The sequence below is a fragment of the Biomphalaria glabrata genome, chromosome 1 (genome assembly GCF_947242115.1).
Source record: "Biomphalaria glabrata chromosome 1, xgBioGlab47.1, whole genome shotgun sequence".
NCBI classification, from domain to species: domain Eukaryota; kingdom Metazoa; phylum Mollusca; class Gastropoda; family Planorbidae; genus Biomphalaria; species Biomphalaria glabrata.
The window spans coordinates 67,409,278-67,436,072 of NC_074711.1; the positions used below are offsets into that span (position 1 = coordinate 67,409,278).

Here is a 26,795-nt window from a genome sequence, read left to right on the forward strand (position 1 = left end):
ATCCCTACGGTCGGCTGTTATTAGGTCCAACAGCTTCAGGCTCTTATGTACCAATGGGATGTCAGTCTTCATCCGCCCCAAAGCTTGCAATGCAGATTTGGAGTCGGAGCAGATTATAAATTTCCTCCTTTCTGATGCTTTTACGGCCATAAGTGCAAGCAATATTGCGTGCAATTCGGCCGTAAAGATGGAGCAGCCATCGGGGAGTCTACGGGAGATTGTTTTGTTCCGAAAGGAGCAGGCACACGCGACCTTTCCCTCCATTTTGGATCCGTCTGAATGTTTGTTGAAAGTTTAATGCAGCTTGGTGTAGTTGTGTTAAGTTGCATTTGTTCCAGAGTAAGATTTTTCTTTTGGGTTTTATATTGGCTACTGCTTTTTTCTGTGTATTTTTATGATCTCAAGGTCTGATAGACCAGGGATTATATCATAATCTGCTACTAATCCAGGTCTGTTGGTTAAGAAGAGATCTAATGTGTTGTTTAATCTAGTTGGCTTTTTAATGTATTCATCTAAACTTAGGTTGTGTAAAGTTTCTATGAAAAGCTCATTTAAGTAAAGTAGTGTTGAAGACCATGCCTCTCATGCATAGCAGAAAGTACGGTCTAACGTTTTACAAATGATAATACATACAGTGTATAGTGTAATTCTTAAAATTATATTCTTGTTGAATTTCAAACAAAATTAATTGTAATAATAATTAAAAAAAAAAAGAAGAAGAAAACGTGTTCGGGCCTTTGTGTCTTGCTGCTGTCACTTTTTTAAAGTTGTCTGCATTGATTTTTTTTTCTTTGGTCGCTACCAGACCGGCCCACCGGGCATTTGCCCGTTTGCCCATATAGCCAGTCCGCCCCTGCCTTAACATCTCGTATTTCCTGTCTAGTTCTATTTACTCTTTATGTCTCGAGATTAATACACACAATTACTCAATACATATCATAACAAGAACTGCAACGTTTTTTTTTTAAATCAATGAGCTGCTCTTCTTCTTCCGTTGTAAGATTTGTAGCTTCATTGTTTCCAAATGGAGAGCTGACCCATCCATACTCATTACTTCCAACTGCTGGAAAGTAATGCTGCAATGCTGACTGCAGGTGTGTCAAAGAGTCCTGAATTGCGGGGGTGATTTCTTTATTTGAAGCACATTCATTGTAAGTATGAAAGCAGGACTCCTTTCGAGATCTTACCACAAATGACTTTCCGTTTTGCGGATGTAGTGATGATGGTTTCTGATGGTCCTTGAAGACTTAAATTCAATAAATTTAATTTGTCAAATAAATCAGAGAGAAATGTCACCTTAACCCACCAGATCTCGTCATGAACAGAAAATCCAAAGACTTTTTTTTTCAGCCTCCAAGAATGAAATCAGCTCAGCCTTGAGTTGGACGACACGCTTTAACACTTTTTCCCTGGATAGCCAACGAACGTTGGTGTGATACAGGATGCATTTCTAGTCTGAATCCATTGCTTCACAGAGCTGAGAGAAAAGTTGGGATGCAAGCGGTCGAGATTTGATGAAGTTTACAACTTCAATCACTTGATCCAGAACAAACATCAAATCTTTCGGCAAAGATTTGTAAGCAAGAGCTTCTCTGTGGATCATGCAGTGAACAACATTTGAATTTTCTTGACGCACAAGAGTGACGAATCTCTTTCTATTTCCCTGCATGGAATGACAGCCATCGGTGCTAACGCTGACACAGTTTTTCCACTGACGTTTTAAGAGCAAAATGATTTCGTTCATCTCCTTGAAAATATCTTCACCTTTGGTCGCAGTAGGTAAGTCTTTGCAAAATAAGAATTTTTCATCTTTTATGAACCGAATAAAAGCTAGCAGCTGAGCTTTGCCGCTTACGTCTTAGAATTCATCAACTTGAAGAGACCACAGTAGAGACACTTCATTGTCAGTCACGTCGAAGTGTTCGCGGATTTGATCTAGTAAATCTGACGATAAGTCTTCAATTCTGCGCGAGATAGTATCATTTGACAAAGGAACTTTTTTAACTTTTTCGGCGGCATCGGGTCCAAGGATAGTTTCAACAACTATTGCTAAAGCTGGTGCAATGACTGATTCAGCCTCTGTGTGTGCTTTCTTGCGTTTTGCTATTAACTGAACAACCTTATAACTTGCAATCAATCTCTTTCCTGGCAGCGTTAGGTAGTTTGTAGGTTCTTAACTTGTCTATTTTGTTGAGCCCTGATGTTTTCAAAGTATACCTTTGGTTGCGCTTTTATAGCTGGATGTTTTGTTTCCAAGTGTCTCTTCAATTAGCTTGGAACAAGCGCCTCATTCGACAGAGTTGTATTGCAGATCAGACAGAATGGCAATGGAGATTCTTTAGGTCCCGAAGATATGAAACCATATTCGATGTAATCTTCTTTGTACCTTTGTTTGGTTCCTTGCTTTTCATTTAACGCTTTCGCAGTTTCATTCTTACTAACGTATTTCTCCATGGATAACAATGGATAATGCTTAGTGATAATTTGTTATTATTAGCATACACCTACACAATTTACACGAAACACATCGCTTATTATTATCGTTGCCAATTCAAGAACTGCTGTGCGTCTACTAAGGTGGCCTACATTTGAGTCATTATAATAATAATATATGTATAGTGGAGCGATCCACTACTATTGCTGGTCGTTGTAAGTGGAGATGTCATCGCAACGTAAAAAGAATATTTACTAGTAGGCAGACCTGTGTAACGCTGCACGTGTGGCGTTCTGAAAACTCTCGCGGCACATCTGCAAATCTTCTACGTGCCGCTGCACACAGTTTGAGAAACACTGGTCTAGATCTATTTCAAATTTAATTACATGACCGATCCAAACTAATTGATACCATTACTCTTAATGTAAGTTTAAAAAAAATTTATATATATATATATTTTTTTTAATTAGAAAAAGACCATCGGAACCTCTGATCATGGAAGGTAAAATAAATGAACTAAAAAAAAAGGTCTAAAAAGAAAAGTCAGAGGTCATATAATATTTAACATTTTGTTGTCTAAAAGTGATTTATTGAACTATCTCCATCCCCAGGAGCGGACTGAGTGTCATAATCAGCCCGGACATACAATGCGGCCCAATACAATGTATTTCATAAGATGGGCATCCAATCATATCTGTCCTCAAAAGCATTGTGTAAAGTTTAATAATATATCGAAAGTATTTTGCTATATGAATAATTTATAAGATGATTTTGAAACTATCTGATAAGAACTATAACTAAATGAATAAAGTATAACACTTGGAATGGTGAATCTGTAGCTATAAAAGACTTCCTGCTACCATATACATTAACAATACATGTACTTGACATTCAGATTCAAGGCATTCAAAACTGGTTAGGTCATAGTGTTTGACATGACTTGATTACTACTCATTGGAATTAAATTTCTTTCTGAAAGAGAAATCTACAAATTTTAATTCAGTATTTTGTAAATAAAAAATGTGAAAAAAATGTTTATCTTTATATGAATGAAAACATTTTATATGTTTAAAAATATTATTAGTATCAAGAAAGAAAACGTTTAATGCTAACACTATAATTGACATTAAAAAGGCTAAATTTAGTAATAATTCCATAATTTTAAAATAGATGACATCCTTCCCAACAGTTATCTACCTTTTAAGGAATGATGTTTTGGTTTTTTTATTTCGTAGTACAAGGACATAGAGAACTCTAAAGGTCTTTTAATAAGAACATTTTATTTGATAGTATATCTTTTTTTTTGCAGTAAATAGTCCGAATGGCATACTATTATTAAATTGTTTTTTTAAATCAATCATTACCAAAATTTTACAAGAAGAAAATGTGTGTGTTTGTTGTAATAAAAGTTAGATTTCAGGAATGTAGTGTATTTCTATTGTAAACCAATATTACTTTTAGTATTTTGATTATTTTAATAGAAAAAAAAATGATCTCGTGCGATATTGCAAAAACGAAAATTATATATACAATTTTGACCTATTTTTATATGCAGAATGTAATTCATAGGAATAATATATATTAGTCGACCCACAGCGACCTATTTTGAAATGCAGAATGTAATTCATAGAAATAATATATACTAGTCTACCCACAGGGTAGTGCACTTTGCATTGCCGGCCCTAGGCCACTGCAACCTATGCCACCGCAGTGGGCCTCGTACCATCATAGGGCCCACGCTAATTCTAGGTGTAAATTATTAAATTAAACCATTTTATAACAGATTTCCCTCGGCCTCCTGATTTACCAGGACCTCCAGGAAATCTCCTGAAATTACAAATTATACGAAAGTCCTTAAAATCGTCAGAAATTATTAAAATCTTTTGAAAACTCATAAAAATCTTCTGAAATATATAGACGAAAATTGTCATTTTGGGGTGTCATTCAATACGGCATTGTGCAATACCCGTAATTGTGGAATCTGGTGAAAGAAGCTTCTCGCGCCTCAAACTAATGAAGAATTACTTGAGTTCAACAATTCTCGAAGATAGATTGAAACATTTGGTAATTCTTGCTATTGAGCGTGATCTATGTAGGAAACAGAATTTTTATGATATACTTTATGACTTCGCTACATGCAAAGCTCGTAAAGTAATTCTGTACGTAGTAAAGAATAAATAAAATGCAAAGACGAATTTATTTTCATATATAAACTCTTAATTTTCACTTATTTTCCTTATCCATACTCAAACTGCATAGGTCCCCACAATGGTTAAGTCCGGCCCTGCTATTTAGTGACGGGATGAGTGAATACAGAGTAGATTACTTGTTCTCCCTCCCTTTTTTGTTTTCGCCGCTGAAGTTACTTGGGGTAACTCTAGTCCGACTTGCAGAAATAAAAGAGTGATCTTTCCTTTACTTCTTTGTGGTGTCAGGAATGGTTGAGCCATGAAGAGAATTATATATATATATATATATATATATATAGAAGATATTTGGAATTTCGGGACATGCTGAGTACCCATGAGTTCACCCAACTCTAACCGGGAAAGCAAAAGCGGTTGGTCATTGTGCCGCTCGTCAACCATTGGGTGGACAACTTTGGGGCCGATTTTGAGTTTGTGTTTCAACACAAACTGTCTTTGTAACCTTATTATTATTATTATTATTTTGCACAGGATTCCAGCAATAGTTGCTTTTTATCTTACTTACTTTCTGCTCCTTTTTTTTCTATTCCTTTGCATTTTGATTCCATTTACGACAATGCTTTTTATTAGGATTAGATTTTAAATTGTAAAAGTTTTGTTTTTTTTAATTACGACGCTGAAAGTGTTGTATTTAAAGAGAATATTATAAAATCTTTTAAAAATTTTATTGGCATCCATGAGGCCCTTTCGGTGACCATACCGGCCCAAATGGCCATGTAGCCAGTCCGCCGTGCCCACCCCCTTTTTGCAACCGTTCCCATCAAACCCTGCTTCACTCATTTTATTTCCTTGTGTCGAATTAGCTAAACACACAAACTTTCAGTGGGTATCCCCGCAGAGAATAAAGCGATATATATGAAACAAAAACATCACTTTTGTCTGTCACAAAGAAACAACCAATGGAAATGTCACTTTATGTTTTGACTGGTGTATGTGGGAGGAGTAGCACTGAATTGGGAAATTAGTGTGCAGGACACTTGACGAATGCGTGAGTAAACCTGTGCGTGTGTAAGTTGGCCTATATGTGTTGTGTGTAAAGTCGCCTTTTATGTGCTGCCTATGTGTGTAAGCAGAGTATGGAATTATGTTATTGATTAATAGTTGTATAGCTTGAATTGATGGCAGTATTATAATTTACTTTTACGTAAACCTATTCAAGCTTCCACGTTTCAGATTCGGAAAAAAAAGACCAGACAAGAAAAGAGTAAAGCTTGTCACCTAGCGGTATGGCCCAATGTCTGTGTGTGCATAAGGGGAGGAGGTGGGGGGCAGGTGTGAGCCTAGGTTCGTAATACATTAACAAGGTCACTTCGTCTAGGTCATTCTTCGTTTTTCTCGGGAAATCCTGACCTAAAATAGACCGGATCTATTTTAATCAAAGGAGGACAAAATAGAAGAGCGAGGCGAAAATTTTCCCTGTTGGGAAACTCGGCTCTTAGGCAAGTGTATCAAAAACATAAAGTTACTTAGTCATTACAGCTTCCTACAACTTTCAAATCTAAAAACAAACTAGATCTTGGATCAAAATGTTCTGTATTAGTGAAATATTTTAGATATAAGAAGCATCTAAACAGACCAAAAGAAAAAGCCAAAAGTAGGGTAAGAAGACAGGATTTATTTTTATTTAATTGGTGTTTTATGTGTGTGTGAGAGAGAGAGCGAGCGAATTAGAGAGAGAGAGAGAGAGAGAGAGAGATAGAGAGAAAGATAGATAGATAGATAGATAGATAGATAGATGGATAGATAGATAGATAGATAGATAGATAGATAGATAGATAGATAGATAATGGATTGGTAGATAGATAATAGATAGGTAGATAAATAGACAGATAGATAGATAGGCAGATATAAATCTGTCACGCTCGACTGCGCATCAGTCCAGAAGACAGATTAAAGTAGGTCGAAAGGTTGGAAATGTACGTCTCTTATGAGCAAACAAGTTCTAGATCTGTTGCTTTTTAAAGAAATACAATAGGCGTCAAGGAAAGTTTATTGAAAAGAATATTCAAATAAATTAAGTGGGAAGAAAGAATTAACAAAAAGTTGATACTTTTAAGTGTCTACATTTCAGGTGTATAGTTTAAGTATCAATATTTGTTTTCAGATAAGCCAAGACTGATTGCGGCTGTCTTATCTTTCATTCATCATGGCCGTGGCTCTCTGCACTTGTATGCCTCATCGGTATTTCTTGGTCTTGATGTGCTTTATTGGTATGCTTATCAGTGTCGGCTATAGGACCAGCTTCGCCCTGGTGATGACCCACATCAATGCCGTCAACAACAGCAACGCTTCATCTTCTGATTCTCTCTTTCCACATGTATGTGTCTAGTTGCTAAGATACCCATGTTATATAACAACGATGTAACTTTGTCTAATTTAACCACTACGAATTCAACACATTTAAAAAGTGTATTATCTAAATAATGTTTTTTTTTATGGTATGGGTTCCTGTGATTTAAAAAAAAAGTACAATATTTTTAGAAATAATAAGGAAATATGAGAAGAGGGCAAGATAAATAAAATAAACTTTTTATTCAGTTACTATCTTTCTCTGTTTCATTGGTTTTGCATTTAGAATCCCTCTAGAAATCGAAGCCTGTTAAGAGGCTAGTAAAAGAAGATTAAGAGTAAGTTTGTCACGACAGATTAACAGTAGGCTGTCAACAAATGACAAACAGTAAGTTTGTCACGACAGATTAACAGTAGGCTGTCAACAAATGACAAACAGTAAGTTTGTCTCAACAGATTAACAGTAGGCTAGCAACAAATGACAAACAGTAAGTTTGTCACAACAGATTAACAGTAGGCTAGCAACAAATGACAAACAGTAAGTTTGTCACGACAGATTAACAGTAGGCTAGCAACAAATGACAAACAGTAAGTTTGTCACGACAGATTAACAGTAGGCTGTCAACAAATGACAAACAGTAAGTTTGTCACGACAGATTAACAGTAGGCTAGCAACAAATGACAAACAGTAAGTTTGTCACAACAGATTAACAGTAGGCTAGCAACAAATGACAAACAGTAAGTTTGTCACAACAGATTAACAGTAGGCTAGCAACAAATGACAAACAGTAAGTTTGTCACGACAGATTAACAGTAGGCTAGCAACAAATGACAAACAGTAAGTTTGTCACGACAGATTAACAGTAGGCTGTCAACAAATGACAAACAGTAAGTTTGTCACGACAGATTAACAGTAGGCTAGCAACAAATGACAAACAGTAAGTTTGTCACAACAGATTAACAGTAGGCTAGCAACAAATGACAAACAGTAAGTTTGTCACAACAGATTAACAGTAGGCTAGCAAAAAATGACAAAGAGTAAGTTTGTCACAACAGATTAACAGTAGGCTGTCAACAAATGACAAACAGTAAGTTTGTCACAACAGATTAACAGTAGGCTAGCAACAAATGACAAACAGTAAGTTTGTCACAACAGATTAACAGTAGGCTAGCAACAAATGACAAACAATAAGTTTGTCACGACAGATTAACAGTAGGCTAGCAACAAATGACAAACAGTAAGTTTGTCACAACAGATTAACAGTAGGCTTGCAACAAATGACAAACAGTAAGTTTCCAACAAATGCCTAATAGACATTTGATAATTCTAGAATCTTAAGACTATTATAAATGCTAAGATGATATTGAAATATTTTGGACTTTTTATCGCGTACATTTCCAAAGAGCCCGACTAAATCAATTAAGACTAAAACATTTGTAGTAACAAAATCGCAGACATAGGTTGAATATACGCTCAACTCATTGTATTGTATTTTGTGCATTCACTAAGTCGATACATTTTTCAAATTCCTATTCCTAATCACCATACATTCTATACAAAAACTGTCTAGGACTCAACTTTTGTGTTTGTTTACTGTCCAGTGCACCACTGAGGGTACATCACGAGACCTGGTCACCCACTGGGACGGCTCCACGGCTCTTCTCTTTAATACCTTCTACTTCATTGGTCAACTGTTTTTCTCTTTGCCGGGAGGTGCATTATGTCAGAAATTTCCAGCAAAAAGGTAAATCTCTAGCTGCATGCTGCATGATCCGTTTAAAAGTCTCAACAATCTGTTTATATTCAAAACCACACAAACCAATAAGATAAGACAAATATTGGAGATATTTAAACAAGAATTTACATATGACAAACACCCACACACACATGACGGCATTTGTGATGTAATATGTTCAATACTTTTTTAAGACTTTGCATTTATCAATGTCTACTTCTGCCCTGCTTCAATAAGACTCTTTAGATAAGAAGAAGAAGAGAAAGCGATAAAATGGAGGCTAATAAATCGCCTGCAAATGAAAGGATGATTGGATGAAATTTTAAAATAGACCAAACAATGTCATTGACGCCATAAAAAAGGATCACTTTTGCCAGCTATATACTACAAATTACTTTGTGCTAGAAGCGAAAGCGATTAGAATTTGATTCAACGACGATGTGCGCTTAGATTGTCATATGGTTCATTAAAATATTAAACCTATTTCAATACTTCCGAATTCTGTACACCGGATACACGAAACGTATCATGCTATTTATGGATTTGCCATCATTAATGAACATCTCATATTCTGTGTCTCCTCAGTATTTATTTCACACAACTTTCATGTAGAAAATTAAAACATTCTTTAACCCACAGTTATTTTATGATGGATAGAATCCTAGCTAATACACCGGCCAAATAAACCCACAGTTATTTTATGATGGATAGAACCCTAGCTAATACACCGGCCAAATAAACCCACAGTTATTTTATGATGGATAGAACCCTAGCTAATACACCGGCCAAATAAACCCACAGTTATTTTATGATGGATAGAACCCTAGCTAATACACCGGCCAAATAAACCCACAGATATTTTATGATGGATAGAACCCTAGCTAATACACCGGCCAAAGAAACCCAGTTAGGGAGTGTGTGTGTGTGTGTCTTTTCAAACACGAGGAAAGGTTAGCGGTTGTTTTTTTTTTATTTTACTTTAAGGGTTTTTGATGAAATTACGACAAAGCGAGAGACGCGAGGACGTGTGTTTGTGGTGTGCTAGATTTTGTTTAAGTATCCTTTCATTTTGTCACTACTAGGTCTATATCTATATTTCATTTCAAGTTGCATGTCTATGTATAGTTATAAATACAAGTTATATTCAAGTCTGTTAAAAATTGAAGTCTGATCAAGTTTGTTTAATTAGGAATAAAACACGTCTTTATCTGTTTAGTTAGTTGTACTAGATGTTTGGAGCTACAAACCAACGACCAAACAACAATGCTTACAAGTCTATTGCTCTTTCAAGCCTAACATGTTTCAAATGATCACCGCTAATAAATATTTGTTTAAATCACAGGATTTACGCAATCACGATTCTGATCTCAAGTGTTCTGCAGTTGCTTCTCTCCCTGGTTATAATTTCTAAACAAATTTGGCTCATCTACTTGTTCAGACTTGTCCAGGGCGGAGTGGAGGTAGGTTGTGTCCAGGGCGGAGTGGAGGTAGGTTGTGTTCAGGGTGGAGTGAAGGTAGGTTGTGTCCAGGGTGGAGTGGAGGTAGGTTGTGTTCAGGGTGGAGTGGAGGTAGGCTGTAGATTTAGTAGTCGACGGTGACGGTTGACAGATGACGCATGTGCCCACTACAAACTATACGCTTGTTGACCATAACGTATTAGACCAGGTTAAAATTTCGTAGAACTTCCGTTGACAAAGGAGTCTCTAGAACCCTAACAACAAGCAAAGTGAACTGTAAACTGAACTGGGCACGACTCGAGACGGTCAACTTTATAAAATTATTCCAATGTTTGAAATACAATACTACTTTTTATTCATTAAGCATTGTATCCGCAGGGAAGTCGAATTGTTTGAGAAAGATTTTAAATCTAGAGACTAAATATACAAGACGAACAAAAGAAATACTGTTGTGTGTGTGTGTGTGTGCGCGCGCGTGTATGTGCGTGTGTGTGCGTGCGTGTGTGTATTGGGGCCTATGTGGAAAGAGTTATCCTCTCGAAATATTTTCTCGGAAAAAGAAAAACAAAGAGTTATCCTCTCGAAATATTTTCTCGGAGAAAGAAAAACAAAGAGTTATCCTCTCGAAATATTTTCTCGGAGAAAGAAAACAAAAAGGGGTTTAAAGGGAAGTTTCTATATTATGTAACGGGTCGGTTTGTTTCGTGCTAAATATATATATACAATTGAAGAGCTAAAGAATCTTAAGTTCGAGATCGAACAATGGAAAGGATTAAGAGCACGTCTGTCCAATGAAAGAAGCAAAGCAAACTAATGTTATCTTTAAGGGCTCAAATGTTTGCGGTAGTGTGTGTGTGGGTGGGGGAGTTCACTACAATGCATCCGTTCCATTGTACGTTATAAGAATAAAAAGAAAGGATTCCTAGTTCCTGTTCATATATACACCATAAAAACTTTAAGGCCTTCTCTAATGCTTGTCTAACTTAGATGTTACACAATCAAATTACCAAATTTCTTTCAACGTAGCGAAATAGGGGTTGTCAGCTAGTTATTTATATAAAATTTATAAAAGATAAATAAAGAAATAATGAATAAACATGTACGTGTTTGTTACTGTCCACACAGTCGATTACAGTACCATCAATGAACGCTGTGATATCGGCCTGGGCACCTAAAAATCAAAAGACAACCCTGATGAACTTGGCGTACGCAGGTAATACAGTTTATAAATAGGAAACACTTCAGTTCCAGCATTCACAATTCCCAAACTTTTCCTCTTCTATTGGCTGATTCATATCCTGTGCCGGGGAGGTCTTTCAAATATTGACAGTTATTGTAAAGGAACACAAAACAAAATGTAGGGCGAAGTCTGATTCATGTTATTGTAACCTTAGGCCAAAATAAAAATGGTCGACCTCCACCCACAACACCCACCACATTTTTTTTTTTTACCTTTTCGATAAATTCTAGCTAGTTCTTACCTGTTATACATTGAATGAATGCAAGGTCAGTAGAGACCGTGAGATGTTCAAAATATGGCGCGCTCGCCGGAACGAAATGTGAAATCTTCGATGTTAAAAAAACAAGTTTTAAGCAACAAAAAAAAATTCTATTGATCAAACTGAGGTATACCTGGATTTATTCTTTACATTGATTCTTGTCGAGCCTCCAATGTTGACTATAGCGTATAACAAAACGTTTTTTTTATTGCATGTACTAGTAAAAACAACAACTCAATTTTGGAAAAAAAAAATTCTCCCCAGGCGTCTATTTAAGTCCAGCAGTAGCCAACTTTAGTACTGGAGCCTCAGTGTGTTACCTAAGCTGGGACAGTATTTTGTACATATATGGTAAGTAGCCCTAGAATAAAGTATTTCCCAAATACCTTATTACACCAACATGACACTTACAAATGTAACTTTTCATTATAAAAAACGTTAGCTATTTCATCGAGTCAATTACTAAAAAAGTTCATTGAACCAAAACAAAACATTTTGTCCTTTCCATTTGAATTTGTCGAGCTACTCGTGCAGAGACAAACTTTGCTGTATAATTTCTGTCCTTCATCTCATCGAACTTCATTGATTCTACAAATGGTGTCCCTCTAGATGTGCTAATTCATTTCTGCCAAAACTCTTGGCTCTTGAAGTGAGGTATCCCAAACAGAGAATGCTTATTATTGGTCTTTGAAAAGTTAAATAGCATTTCAGATTTTTTCTTTATTGTTCGATTTGTAGCTTGGTTCTAAAAAAAAACACGCTATCGATAGCTTTGTTTGATGTGGCAAATTATTTGATCAAAATGGTGATTTCACGAAGACTTTGTATTTACAAAACACTTGTACATTTCGTGTTTTATGTTAGAGTAAATGTGTAGCTACTGGTTTAGTAGGAATAAGATTATCATTTTGTTTTGTTACGGTAAAAAATAATTTTTGTTTTTTGTTTTCCAGTGGAAATATTTGATATAAATTGATCAATCAAAGTTACCACTTGGTCTGAAAATCATCTTCTCACTTTTCACCTATCCTTCAGTCTGTTGGACCGTTGGGGCACCACACAAGATCTGTTGATCTTCTTCTGTATTTTGACTGATAGGATCTTTTTCAATGGCAGGCCTGTTCATTCTTTTATGTTGTCTTCCCATTGCTTTCTCTGTCTCTTCTTCTTTTTTTCCTGGTACTGTTTCCTGCAGGAAGGTTTTTGAGAGCCCTTAGGATCTTGTGACAATAGTAGGTCATCGTGGGGTCCAATCACTGTTCTAATTCTGACTATAATCTCTTTGTTTGCAATGCGGTCTTTGTATGTGATACATAGGATCTTTCTATAGCTTCTCATCATCAAAATTTCTTAGAAATGTTTCGGTACCTCGTGTTGTTATTATTGTCTATTTTGACTATGTAATCGTATACAAATATAATATTCCCATTAAATACTGATAGCGTCATTCAGATAAAGAGAAATAAAATTATAAACATAAAAACAGAACGTCCAAAACATAGAGTGTTCAATTGAAGGCTTGAATAAAACTAAGTGTCCTAAAGGGGACATTTCATCATTGTAAACACAAATTTCCTCACGGATAATGAAGATTATTATTAGTATTATCGTTATTATTATTATTGTTTGTGGATTTGTTTTTATTAAATAGGATCTCTGGGAGTGTTATGGAGTGTTTTCTTTTACCTGTTTGTCTACCAATCACCAGACCAACATCCATGCTTGTGTGATTCAGAGCGAGATCTGTTTATCCCACAAGCCTATGTCTATGGAAATGCTGCAAATGGAAATGCTGCAAATAGAAATGCTGCAAATGGAAAAGCTGCAGTAAGACTTGTACTTTTTTTATTCCAAGAATTCTTTGGTTTATATTAAAAAAAGAGGTTGTCTCTCGTGTCTAGCCAGACAACATCTCCAGCATTTTTGTCCCCTAATGTGAACAAGAAATAAATTGAAAATAAACTTTTTAGTAAATACATATTGACTATTGAAACCACTTTTCACCCACATTATCTACTTCACAGCTATTATATGGCAACTTTAATATCCATTGAAAAAAAGTCATCCAGATAAACTATCTATATATATAATTCTCTTCATGGCTCAAGAGTTTGGACACGTAAAAAGAAGTAAAGGAAAGATCCCTCTTTTATTTCTGCCAGTCGGATGAACTAGAGTTACCCTACGGAAAAAAAAGAGGGGGGAGAACAAGTAGTATTCACCCGTCACAAAATAGCAGGGTCGGACCGTTGTGACCAAGAAAGATCATTCTTTTTTTTTATTTCTACCTCACGTACATTTAGCGGCGAAAAAAGGGGGGGGGGAACAAATAATCTACTCTGTATTCACACTTCACCAAATAGCAGGGCCGGACTCAACCGTTGTGGGGCCCTATGCAAAAATGAATTCGCGGCGCTCAGTTTGGGTAGGGATACGGATTATAAGTAAAAATTAAGAGTTTATATTAGAAAATACATTGGTATTTGCATTTATATTCATTCTTTACTACGTACAGAATTACATTACGAGCCTTGCGTGTAGCGAAGTTATACAGTACATCATCAAAATTCTGTTTCCCTACGTAGCTCACGCTCAATAGCAAGACTTACCAAATGCTTCAATCTATTTTCGATAATTGTTGACCTCAAGTAATTCTTCATTAGTTTGAGGCGCGAGAAGCTTCTTTCACTATATTATACAATTACGGGTAATACATAATGCCGTTTTTACTTATCACGCGTAGGATTATCGTTTTCCATATTAAATGACACCCCAAAATGAAGTCTATATATTTCAGAGATTTGTATGAGTTTTCAAAAGATTTTTAATAATTTCCTGAGATTTCCTGGACTTTTTCGTTTATTTTGCAATTTCTGGAGATTTCCAGGAGCTCCTAGTAAATCAGGAGGCTGCGGGAATTCTGTTATAAGTTGTAAAATGGTTGAATTAAATAATTTACATCTAGAATTAGCGCGGTTCGTTTGAAAGTGCAGGGTCCACTGCGGTCGCATAGGTTGCATTGGCCTAAGGCCGGCCCTGCAAAATAACGGCGTATGCTAGTCCTAAATAAAATACTTGTCTCTTTGATTTGGCAAGATCAACTCATTTGAACATTCTAATCTCTTTGTTCTCTTCAGGTCCAGAAAACACCGTGGTGTAAATTCTTCACATCCATGCCAGTCTGGGCGATGTTTGTTGGTGCTTTCTGCAGAAACTTTGTCTTCGCTATGCTCATCACAGAGGTTCAGCAGTACTATAAGGATGTCTACAGTCTCAATTCTGCTATGGTAATTTCACATTTGGCAGTGCAGGCCTGAGCAGGTTCTGGTGTAGCTGAAGTGTTGGGCCTTTGTGTTGTTGGATATTGTGTGCTAAGTATTTATTTAGACTACATTGAATTGCTTGGTCCAGCCCTGCAAGTAGTTATTTTATTGTAAGATAATTTTAAAGAAAAATGAACAAAACTTGATCTTTTTGTTAATGTTTCCTAGAGTCCTAGAGTGGATGTCCTTGTTCTTTAGTAAGATCCCTCTTGATATTTCAATATAATCCTGTATTGTGACGAATAAAAATGGAGAGGCGTGATGGCTACCGATTTAACGTGTCTACCATCTACCATCATTTTTTTTACTTGGATGAAAAATGCCTTAATGACGCTAGAAGAATGCAATTGTGCAGCTTTCATCACTCCTGTCCCTTGACTTTCGTCCTAGAGGTGCTGTGAATATTCGCGTAACCAAATCTCAACACTTTTCCCGGTCAGCAGCTGTTCTTAGCAGGATATCAAGAGAGAGGCCAGTCAGCAGCTGTTCTTAGCAGGATATCAAGAGAGAGGCCAGTCAGCAGCTGTTCTTAGCAGGATATCAAGAGAGAGGCCAGTCAGCAGCTGTTCTTAGCAGGACATCAAGAGAGAGGCCAGTCAGCAGCTGTTCTTAGCAGGATATCAAGAGAGAGGCCAGTCAGCAGCTGTTCTTAGCAGGATATCAAGAGAGAGGCCAGTCAGCAGCTGTTTTAGCAGGACATCAAGAGAGAGGCCGGTCAATTCTTTTACGTTATCCAGCCAGATTTTTTTCGGACGACCCTTTCTTCGTGCTCCCTTTACTGTACCTTCAAGAACGACTTTTGATAGTGAGTCATGTCTTACAATACGACCAAACCATTCACAGTGTTGAAGAGTTCTTCCTTTTGGCCAGCCAGAGTGTTGACTTATAATAGTACAAACTCATTTGTCTTCTTTTGCTGGTAACGTCTAAGGATGCAAAAAAATTGAAACCCACTGGAGCTGCTTACAGTGCTCCACCAGTCGACTAACTGTCGATGGGGAGCGCCAACCTTTTCATTGTCCGAGAGAGTCATCTAAAAAAAAAGAGCTGAGATAACATTGCTCTAAAGTTAAATATAGGTCAGTGTTGTTGCAGTTTGATCGAATATATACATTGTACAAGGTTTACTAGGGATATGGTTAGGACTTTAAAATAAAATTGTCCTCCCACTAAAAGAAGTTCTGTATTAGCCATTGTTACTGAGTGTTCTAGCCCTCAGCCTTAAGTTAGACAAGATGTACGACTCAAGATTTGCGTGGTAACTCATGTACTTTCAATCTATCATACATTTGTCAGGCACCTACATGTTTATGCTAATTAATATAAAATCTTTACCTCAAGAAATGTATTTATTTTGAAATAAAATACTATAATAATACTAATAATTTTAGCGAAAACCAATTTTTTTTTACATTAAAACCAAAACAGCAGTATTTGGCTAAATAAAAAAATAAAACAACTACATTCATTCTCCCTTTCCAGAATGGGCTACTGAATGGACTTCCACATGTTTTCATGGTGATATTTATGCTTCTAGGATCCGTGTTTCTGGACTATCTTGGTAAACATGGAATACTCAGTTGGACTCTAGTCAGGAAATTGGCCCAAACCTTAGGTACGTATCCATCTCAGACAGCGAGGATGAGAACTATTAAATGGACTATTACATCATGACTTAGTAAAAAATTCCAACGAACTCTTGAGTCTAAGCAATTTTTGTAATTTACAGCAGCTAAACATTTGAAAATGTACAAGCCAAAAATATTTAGATTGCATTATAAAAATTTCACATATTAATTTATGATATTTGAAAAATGATCTATCAAATGTTATAGTCTACAATAACTATGTCAATGTATTTCAGGTTTCGGAGTTATGGGGGTTTGTATTCTTGTCATTGGTTTCTTGGATAATTACATTGAAGTATTTGTTCTTTTCTGTGTCGGTGTGGCGTTCAGTGGATTCTCAATATCAGGTAGATCCATCAGACTTTTAAATGTAAGACATTAAATGATCGAATTCATCTCTATGTAAGACATTAAATGATCGAATTCATCTCTATGTAAGACATTAAATGATCGAATTCATCTCTATGTAAGACATTAAATGATCGAATTCATCTCTATGTAAGACATTAAATGATCGAATTCATCTCTATGTAAGACATTAAATGATCGAATTCATCTCTATGTAAGACATTAAATGATCGAATTCATCTCTATGTAAGACATTAAATGATCGAATTCATCTCTATGTAAGACATTAAATGATCGAATTCATCTCTATGTAAGACATTAAATGATCGAATTCATCTCTATGTAAGACATTAAATGATCGAATTCATCTCTATGTAAGACATTAAATGATCGAATTCATCTCATGAAGAAAGAAACAACAAATACAGGTTTTAAACATAATGTTTGATATTTTGGATTTCAGGCTATCAGACCAACCCCCTAGACCTGGCTCCCAAATATGTCGGTCCTCTGACTGGCATCTCCAGGACAGGAATGGCAGGCTCCATATTAAGTACTGTGTTAGCCGCTAAGACTGCTGGGGACTCGCACGTAAGTAGATCTACTAGAGCACTACATTCTGGACAGAGGAGACTGTATAAGAGGAAACTAAAAATACAACCAAATAAAAACTACAACCGAGAAAAGAAAGGAAAAGAAAAACAGCGTGTAATGGAATCGTGGCGGGAAATTTGAAAATCCACTTCTTGGTTTTAATGTTAGGGCTAACAATTATCTGGCTAACAATTATCTGGCTAACTATTATCTGGCTAACTATTATCTAGCTAACAATTATCTGGCTAACAATTATCTGGCTAACTATTATCTGGCTAACAATTATCTGGCTAACTATTATCTGGCTAACAATTATCTGGCTAACAATTATCTGGCTAACTATTATCTGGCTAACAATTATCTGGCTAACTATTATCTGGCTAACAATTATCTGGCTAACAATTATCTGGCTAACTATTATCTGGCTAACAATTATCTGGCTAACTATTATCTGGCTAATAATTATCTGGCTAACTATTATCTGGCTAACAATTATCTGGCTAACTATTATCTGGCTAACTATTATCTGGCTAACAATTATCTGGCTAACTATTATCTAGCTAACAATTATCTGGCTAACTATTATCTGGCTAACAATTATCTGGCTAACTATTATCTGGCTAACTATTATCTGGCTAACTATTATCTGGCTAACTATTAACGGGCTAACAATTATCTGGCTAACTATTATCTGGCTAACAATTATCTGGCTAACTATTATCTGGCTAACTATTACAATCCAAATATACTGCCACTTCTTTTTTTTTTATTTGGGCTAAATTGCAGTTGCATTGAATTCGACAAATGCAATCTTTTGATAACAGGAACAAAAAGTTGTTTCCTGAATTGCTAAATAAACTCAGTAGTTGGGTAATTACTTTCTACATGTTATGGACCTCACTGTTATATCAGTTGGCCTAGTTTGTCGTTCTAGGCTATTTTAATGTTTTTAAATGATCTAACGATTATAAAAAATAATTTTATTAACTGCATTTTTGTATTGATCTTTTAGTGTATTCCAAATGCAATTTTTTTTCTTCAACAGAAGCTTTCAGACTGGCAGACTTTATTTATTATTGGTGGAAGCCTTCACATAGCAGGAGTCATTTTTTACTGCATTTTTGCCTCTGGAAGACAACAGTCATGGGCGGAGCCTAAGTATGAAGCTTTGGTCGGCGAAACTGACGAGACGGAATCTAAAGAGAATTCAAATGTTTTAATTTCCCCTTCGGGGATCAACTCGAACTATGGTGCAATAGACAGGGAGATCTATTAGAAAGTGACCTTGTTGTTGTTACATATATATTTATTGTTACATGATGAGATTTTGTTCATACATGGCCATTTTAGAAGGACTTCATGACCATTGGTCACACCAGATTTGCATTGAACTAAAAAAAAAGGGTAGAGATTGAAAACATAAGCCCTTTGAGCAGGGGCGGACTGGGTATTAAAATTGGCCCAGGTATTACCATATAAACCGGCCAACAAATGAATGGCATGTCATATCATTGGCGTAGTCAGGAGTTTTTCGTTGTGGTGGGATTTTTTTCTACCCCCCTCTGCAATGTGTATGTATTTAATTAATCTTTATTACATTCTGACCTTTCATACTTTCGGGCGTTTTTTTTTTTTTTTAGCTTAGAACAGGTTCTTCTTTTAATTAGTGGAAAGACAGTGCACACCACCAAGGACAGCTAGGGAGTCTGGGGGGGAGGGCGCTATGAGCTCTCCCAGCTGGGTCCGTTCGCCCCGGATCCAAGCATTATTGCCGTCATTTTAAGCTTTAAAAAATGCATATTCTGAGGTATCGACAGTGCAATTAGCTTGCTATTCTTCCGCTATAAAATTCATAAACCAAATCTGTTATTCACTGCACTTAAGTAATGAAGTCCAGCGACTGGTAGAAAATGGTCACTATAGTTTTGCTTTGTATTGGAGTGGGAGGATAACCACAAAACCTCTTTTGGCTACCCTTAGGAAATTTGGTGACTGTAGTTTGCTTTAGTTGGCTGCACTGGGGCATAAAGTAAAGTTTCATTTTCAGACAATGAGGTCTGAGGCAAGTGATTTTTTGACCCCCCCCCCCCTTCCTCCCGGCAAAGCCCATGTGTCATATTATAGGTGTAACCTTGTAAGCCTAGTTCTCTTCCAAATATATACAGTTTGATAACGCATCGAAAACTGGATGTATGCTTGCTTAGGATTAAATAATGTATTTTATTTTTACATGTATGTAGTCTGAAAACTATAAACAATAGCGGCCTTAAAATGAGTTTGAAACTTTTTGGTATTACTTATAGATTACAGACGTATTTTCCAAACATAAGATAGTTACGTCCTACGCATTTCATGTATCAATCTAGTCATGCATGTTTATCTGTGACTTAAAATATGCTATGTCATTGCTTTTCCTGGCTGACTGGCAACCCATTCCATTAAAAGATAAGAGAATGCGGAACGGTTAGAGAGGCACTAACAAGTACATTCTCAAAAACGCGAATTGTATATGAATATATCATGACCCATTATTTAAATTAAATTTTTTTTAAAGCCTTAAGTGTAGTATTTTTAGATCTGTTATTACAAATTTAAAAAAAAAAAACTTTTTTTGTACAAATCTCATAAAGAAGAACTCTATTCTCATATTGAGCAGTGAAATAGTTGGGTAGTTTGCAATTTCGCGGCTTGGTGTGTGTTAAAGTTAATTCCTATTATGTATTGTTGAAGAGCTTCTTCTTTGTTCTTATTTTTTATGTTGGAACGTTCAGATGACTAGACCAATACATGAGATGAATTGCGCAGTGGTTTCCAAATCAGGAAGCTTTCCATAGAGTTTTCTTGCTATTCGGGTGTTTTGGGGCCAGTGTCTTGTACGGGCCTCTTGGTAAAGAGAGCAGTTTTGGAGGACATGTCTCATTCTGTTCTGTCCGGTCCTGAGTTGTAAGATTAGACGTTGATCTTGTAGGAATAGCTTATAATGGGCATCATCTTTCTTGTGATTTGGATGAGAGCTTGTCCATTTCTCATTTATTTTATTTACTATTAGTTTCTTCATTTCTTCTAGATAGAGTGTAATGTTTAATTGTGAGTTTGTTCTCCCATCCTGGCGAGTGTGTCAGCCTTCACATTTCCTTCTAGTTCTATATGTGCTGGTATCCATTGTATCCGTTAATTGTCGCCCCTATTTTTTTTCTCCGTTATATCAATGTTTTCTAGCTTAACCTCTCTCATCCCTCTTTTTCGCTAACTAACAATGGAACTATCAAAATGTGGGGGTGGGAGGGCGGAAAATAACAATGTGTGCCATGTAAGCAAAATGATCAGGCCAAACACAACATGGAAGACATCAAAACAGTATTGAAGTTCATGCGCTCGTGCATAGCAAATAGTACGGTCTAACGTTTAGCAAATGATAATACGTAGGCTAGAGTGTATAGTGTACATTTGTTTTGGATTTTCTTGTTGAATTTCAAACAAAATTAAGTGTAATAAATAAATTAAAAAAGAAGAAAACGTGTTCGGGCATCTGTGTCTCGTTGCTGTCACTTTTTTTAAAAAAATGTCTACATTGGAAAATTTATTTTTTTTGGTCGCGACCAGACCGGCCCGTTTGGTACCGGCCTACCGGGCATTGGCCCGTTTGCCCATATAGCCAGTCCGCCCCTGCCTTTGCGAATCATTCAAAGTCTACCCATTTTAGTATCTTTGCTACACAGTGAAGAAATTTGATGACATTCATTTATAAACACATATCTTAAAAGACAAACATTCTCAAATAATGTTTAGACTGCAATCATTGCCATGAGAATCGTAAAAAATACTCAAACTTACAGTCCTTACCTTACCAAAGACATTAGTGAAGTACAGTAACTGACTCTTGACGTAAGTTCTACTAATCTAGCCCTACAAGTGTTTCACTAAAGGGACATAACTATGTACACACAGAGTTATGCCGACAAAGTCTCGCCTTCCAAGAGCTTCAAGTCACTGGCCCAAGTTGCTTGGTTTCCTACGTGTCGTGAAATTCCTTGACAAGATTATTTCGTCCTGGTCCGAATGTCGGGAAGGACGACTGTGATAGAAGCGAGGTTTTGAACACGGGATCAACGCACACAACTGTCCACGACCTACGAGCCATCCATTACTAATTTAGCATCATAAAGCTCGGACACTCGTATTCTAGTTCAACTTTATACCTGTGCGAGACATTGTGGGGAAAAATGTCAGCAGTGGCGTCACTAGGGTGGGTGTCACCCGGTGCGGTTAACCCAGGGCGTCAACCCCCCACCCCCGCTGCTTCCCCACCCCCCCCCCGAAAAATTTGGTGTTTTTTGTTTGTTTAGCCACATATTTTATAATTAACTACATTAATTAATTGTTAAACAACTATACAATGAGTGTCAATTAAATTTCAAAATTCAGTTGTTGCAATTTATCTATAGTTCAGTTGTGCAATAATGCGAACTTAAGTAAATTAAAATGTTTTTTTTTTCTGGATTTCAAACTTGAAAACGTATTAATCATTAAAAATTAATTTCTTTAATGATTTCATTTTTAATACATTTGTCGTTTGTCAAATGTGTTATGCTTTTGGTAAAGAAAAAGTTTAATTAGCCACCACTTTGTCAATAGTTTAAAGGTATGGCTACTCTTATGTATCTTTGGCCTTCTAGTAAATAAAACAAAGATAGATAAAATAAAGACATCTGGCGATAGATCTTAAGCTGCGCCTATAAAGGCTATTTGTTTAGAGCGAAAAAATTATTTCCATTTTACCAAAAATTACAGGCAAGAAGCATTTCCTGAAAAATAATGTTGACCACAAAGATTAAGTGAATGTTATACACATCTATTTGAGGCACGGTGGCTGAGCGGTAAAGCACTTGGCTTCCAAACCGTGGGTCCCTGGTTTGAATCCTGGAGATAACTGGAATATTAATTTCGGGATCTTTTGGCGCATCTGAGTCCACCCAGCTCTAATGGGTACCTGACATAAGTTGGGAAAAAGTAAAGGTGATTGGTCTTTGTGCTGGCCACTTTTATACCATGTATTAAATAGTTTTTCTGTTGTTTCTTTAAATTTCCTGTACTCCTTTATGGCTACATACACCGAAGCTGCATTTTTTTTATATTCCTGAGCTCGACATATCAATTCAAGCTCACTCATTTCTAGACATTAACGTAGATATACAGATATTAAGTATACAAAATGATATTATATTAAGTATAATATATTAATCTAATAATAGTAATAATATTATTAATATTAATATACTAAGTAGATCTCACCAGCTCTTTCTCCCTTAAAATCTTATGATTTATGAATCTGATAAGTGTGTACTAGGTCAGGTGTCCTTTAAAAAAAAAATGCAGAGGTGCTTACAGTAGCAATGACTCATATGTATATCTTTTATGTGGTTTTCTAAAACATTTATAAACGTTTCAACAAGATACAATTTTCAGTTATGGGTTTTATCCACAAAACAGTTACATCATCTTATGGTAATTCTATATTCAATAAAGGCTTGTTGTTTAATATGGTCAAAATGTCAAATTTTCCGATTTTATAGAAACAGTCCGTGCAATTTATCTTTCCATTGGCTTTCTTCTTTACACCAATCTTAGCAATTGTCAATTGTATTTGTAGCCGGATGCCCTTGTTGTCCAATTTTCCAATTCAGATGACTATTTTTCATACGTCTATTGATATTCCCAATTCAGACTTTATATCCCACCACTTTTTAAGTTACTAGTTTGTATTTTATTTTATAGTACTAGTTGAAAATAGTCGACAACAAAAAAAAAAAAAACAACATACAATTTCTTACTATTAAGTAACTAAATCATCCTCAACAGGAAACATCAGCATCATTCTTTGAACAACTGGTGCAAATGCACTTTTCCTTTTACTTGAGAGAATTTTCTGCGCAATTCATGGGAAATTGGCACACCACAAAAAGAAACTATCCCCTAGTCTATGGAAATCTATAATATTCCACTGATTCACTATAACATTTTCTTTTTCTTGGCTAGAGTTTCTTTTAAATTCAACTTCTGAAATTATATCATCCTCATCAGAAATCTCAACTGTCGCTTATTTACTTTCCTATTCTACTAAATTTACATATACCTGGAGAATGTCGTCATTAGTTAAACAGTGACTATTTGGTTGATATCCTGATATTACGATGCTAGATACTATTTTAATAGATTCGATAAAACATTGTAAAAAAATCAAAGCAGCGTTTATATGCATGCAGCTAATATACTGCTGAAAGTTAGTACTTTTTAAAAAAATTGTCAGTTATTCCAAAAGCGCAGTTTTTTTTTACTTGGGTCTCAACTCATTGGCCTCACGGGAAAACTCGAGGTCGACCGTTATATCGGTTTGAAAATGGCTCATTATCGAAAATTAATTTTGGCTGGAATGTTTTATGAATGAAATTTTCTATGTGACGTCAAAGGGATGTCACCGCTTACGTCACTGGGCTCACAGCAGTACACTAAGACATTTCTTCGCAAAGAACAAGTTTTAATGAATCCATTGGTCTAATTAAACATTTGCGCACCATCTTATTGTAGATTAATCTATTATGTAACTATGTCGATGTATGATTAGTTATTGTGTTTTAAAGGCTTTATAAATTGCTTACACTTTAATTGCGTAGACCCGTAGATAGCTTTTACTTTGTTGTTATTTTGCAATGTGTTCAAAGTTCGAAGTTTACTGTCCCATACCAAAAACACAGGAAATGGTCACAACACAGCTTCTCTACTCCTTACTTGCACACACTGAACATGATACCCAGGGCCGGCCCTAATATTTGCGGGGCCCTATGTGAAATGGATTGCGCGCGTCTCAGTCAGGGTAGGGATAAGGATAATAAGTGAAAATGAAATTAAAAGTTCACCAAAGATATTTGCACACCATCATGGAAATAAGTTGGCAAGACCGCACTACAAACAGCAATGTTCTTGCGAAATAGTATGAACTTATAGTCCGACCATCACGCTGGGATATTTTACTTTGTTACAAGGTGCACGTTTACCCTATAACGTAGAGATTTTGTATCACTTGATGCTTTGTACTAAAGCCATAATGAATATACTAATTGCAATATTAAGTCTGAACGAAACCAGTTTAGAAGCTACACTGCAAAAACTTTCTGCCAAGCCAATAATAGCCCAATAGTTTTACGGAAAAGATGCAATGTAAAACGTTACGACGTGAACTGTGGTTTTTCTACACTGTTGGGGGGGGGGGGGGACTTAGGAGAATTTCTATTCTAATCGCCATGTACAATTATATTGAGAACTAACAGAACGAAAAAGCAACTCTTCAGATTGATAGTCTTTACCCGATCGTTTATTTTCGTAATTACAAAAATATTCCCAAAATGACCTCGGGTATATATCCTTCCTTAACAAATTATTCATCCGAGCGAGGCTCGGTCACCTGGTACGGTATATAATAACAATATAAGGACAATATATGTGCCTAATATGTTTTAAACGTCTTTTTAACATGCACATTGATGGCTACTCAGAGTTCTTGTATTGCGCATCATTTCTACAAATGTGTATTAAGATTGATTTTAGTATTGTACATACTTTTAATAAATATCTACTTGTAGTGATTATACAAGAACTTATTTTGTGACATTTTTTTTGCTTGTATTTTATTTCACCGTGACTGTTATGTCCTAGATATATTCATTCTGATGGATGCGACCATTGCGCAGAGGGTGGGTGGATAAGACATGTAAGGCGAGAAAGTGTGAGACCGAGGAATGATTTGATCATGTTATTGATTGCATTGAGAGCTGAAAGAGAGAGAAACGAAAGAAACACTTTGAAAGATTGTCCAAATTTATAATCAATTAGACACGATGTATCAGAGTGTTTGTTGGAAGTACTATAACTTTGTTTTTTAGAAAAACATTTTAGATAATAAAACTATTACTTTTAAAGCCAATCAAATCCGCTTTAAAAAAAAATCTTTCTTAAATAATTAAAGGCACATTTTTTTTTTAAATCCTAGAAATGTAAATGCCATGGAAAACCAAAGTACACTATCTAGATATATGTAGTACTCTACCATCTTATTCTAAATGTTAAATTTTAAATCAGAATATCTTTAACCATGATCATTATGTTGCCATGTTTAAACATTCTAAACGCTAGTGAGAAAGAAAGATAATTACAATCTTGAAGATATCTCGTGACGGAGAGCTGCTGCGGAGAGTTCAGATCCAATACCTTTGTCAAGATAATCCAGAGTGCACACTACTCGGCGGACAGCAACTACCATACCTATCATCTCACCTTTACCTATCCCTTAGTCTGTTGAATCGTTGGGGGCGCAACACATGATGATCTGTTGACCCTCTCTGTATGGGTGGATTTATGGTAGTCATTTCATGCCGTGTAACAAGGGCCCTTCGCTGAACAAAGCCGAGTACCTCCAATTCGGTGGTTCGACTTGGATGTGAACATGTGTCCTTTAAAGTCCATCTTGGGACTATTTCGTCATGGCCCTTGGACCTTAAACGATAAGGCCTTTGGCCCAGTGGTGCTATGCTAACACCGCCACTCACATGAATCTGAAGCGGTTTTCCAGGGCTTGTCGCTAGGAGACACACATAAACAAAACCAAGTACTATTGTGGCCCTTTTTATTTAAAATGTAAGGCGTGAAATTGAAGATTGAAGATCTTACTGAAATTGATGAAAGTGAAAGATTTAAATCTATCGATTTTCAATTCAGAATTGAAGAGTTTTTATTTTGTGATGACTTGAAGAATGTAATAATTGTCCACTAAAATTTGAAACCTAATTTTTTTTTCTTTTTAGTTTATTAGACCAACAAAAATTCAAATCCATGATTGAACATATCCTTTTCTAGAGTAAAAATATTAGAAATAAAAATCTAAAGACAAATGGCGCAGTGAAACAACTAAAGTTCTCGAGTGAAATTTCGTAGAACATTTTCATTGCTCTATAAAAAAGCTTGTTCAAATAAAATGTCAGCTTGGTACCCAACACATTTTAAAGTCTCTTTACATAGGTTGAATTTATTATCATACACATTATCAGATCGGATAAAGTAGCTTTTAGTAAAGAAGTTAATTAATTGTATACAATTTCATCTTTCTGCGGACCCCCTATAGTTGTTTCGTGGATCCCTGGGGGTCCGTGGATCACAGTTTGAGAACCACTGATCCAGATCTATTACTGAAAATACATTAAAAGTTTTAAAACCTTTAGATGACTGCACT

At 35.9% G+C, this 26,795-nt stretch overlaps 1 protein-coding gene across 4 annotated transcripts; it reads left to right on the forward strand.

Moving 5' to 3' along the window:
- The first annotated feature begins 2,724 nt into the window (after positions 1-2,724).
- LOC106061296 (vesicular glutamate transporter 1-like) lies at positions 2,725-25,171 on the forward strand. 4 transcript variants are annotated; one of them, XM_013219376.2, is made up of 12 exons: positions 2,725-2,858; positions 6,746-6,958; positions 8,533-8,675; positions 10,009-10,126; positions 11,249-11,336; positions 11,887-11,973; positions 13,274-13,449; positions 14,760-14,909; positions 16,428-16,560; positions 16,810-16,920; positions 17,385-17,512; positions 18,561-25,171. In XM_013219376.2, exons 2-12 carry the CDS (start codon positions 6,788-6,790, stop codon positions 18,789-18,791), a joined length of 1,536 nt encoding a protein of 511 aa, XP_013074830.2. In that variant the 5' UTR covers positions 2,725-2,858; positions 6,746-6,787; the 3' UTR covers positions 18,792-25,171. The 4 variants fall into 4 exon arrangements, with proteins under 4 accessions (XP_013074830.2, XP_013074829.2, XP_055865886.1 ...); XM_013219375.2 differs by lacking the exon at positions 2,725-2,858 and adding an exon at positions 5,491-5,629; XM_056009911.1 differs by lacking the exon at positions 2,725-2,858 and adding an exon at positions 5,670-6,240 and having other exon boundaries at positions 13,331-13,449.
- The last annotated feature ends 1,624 nt before the right edge of the window (positions 25,172-26,795 follow it).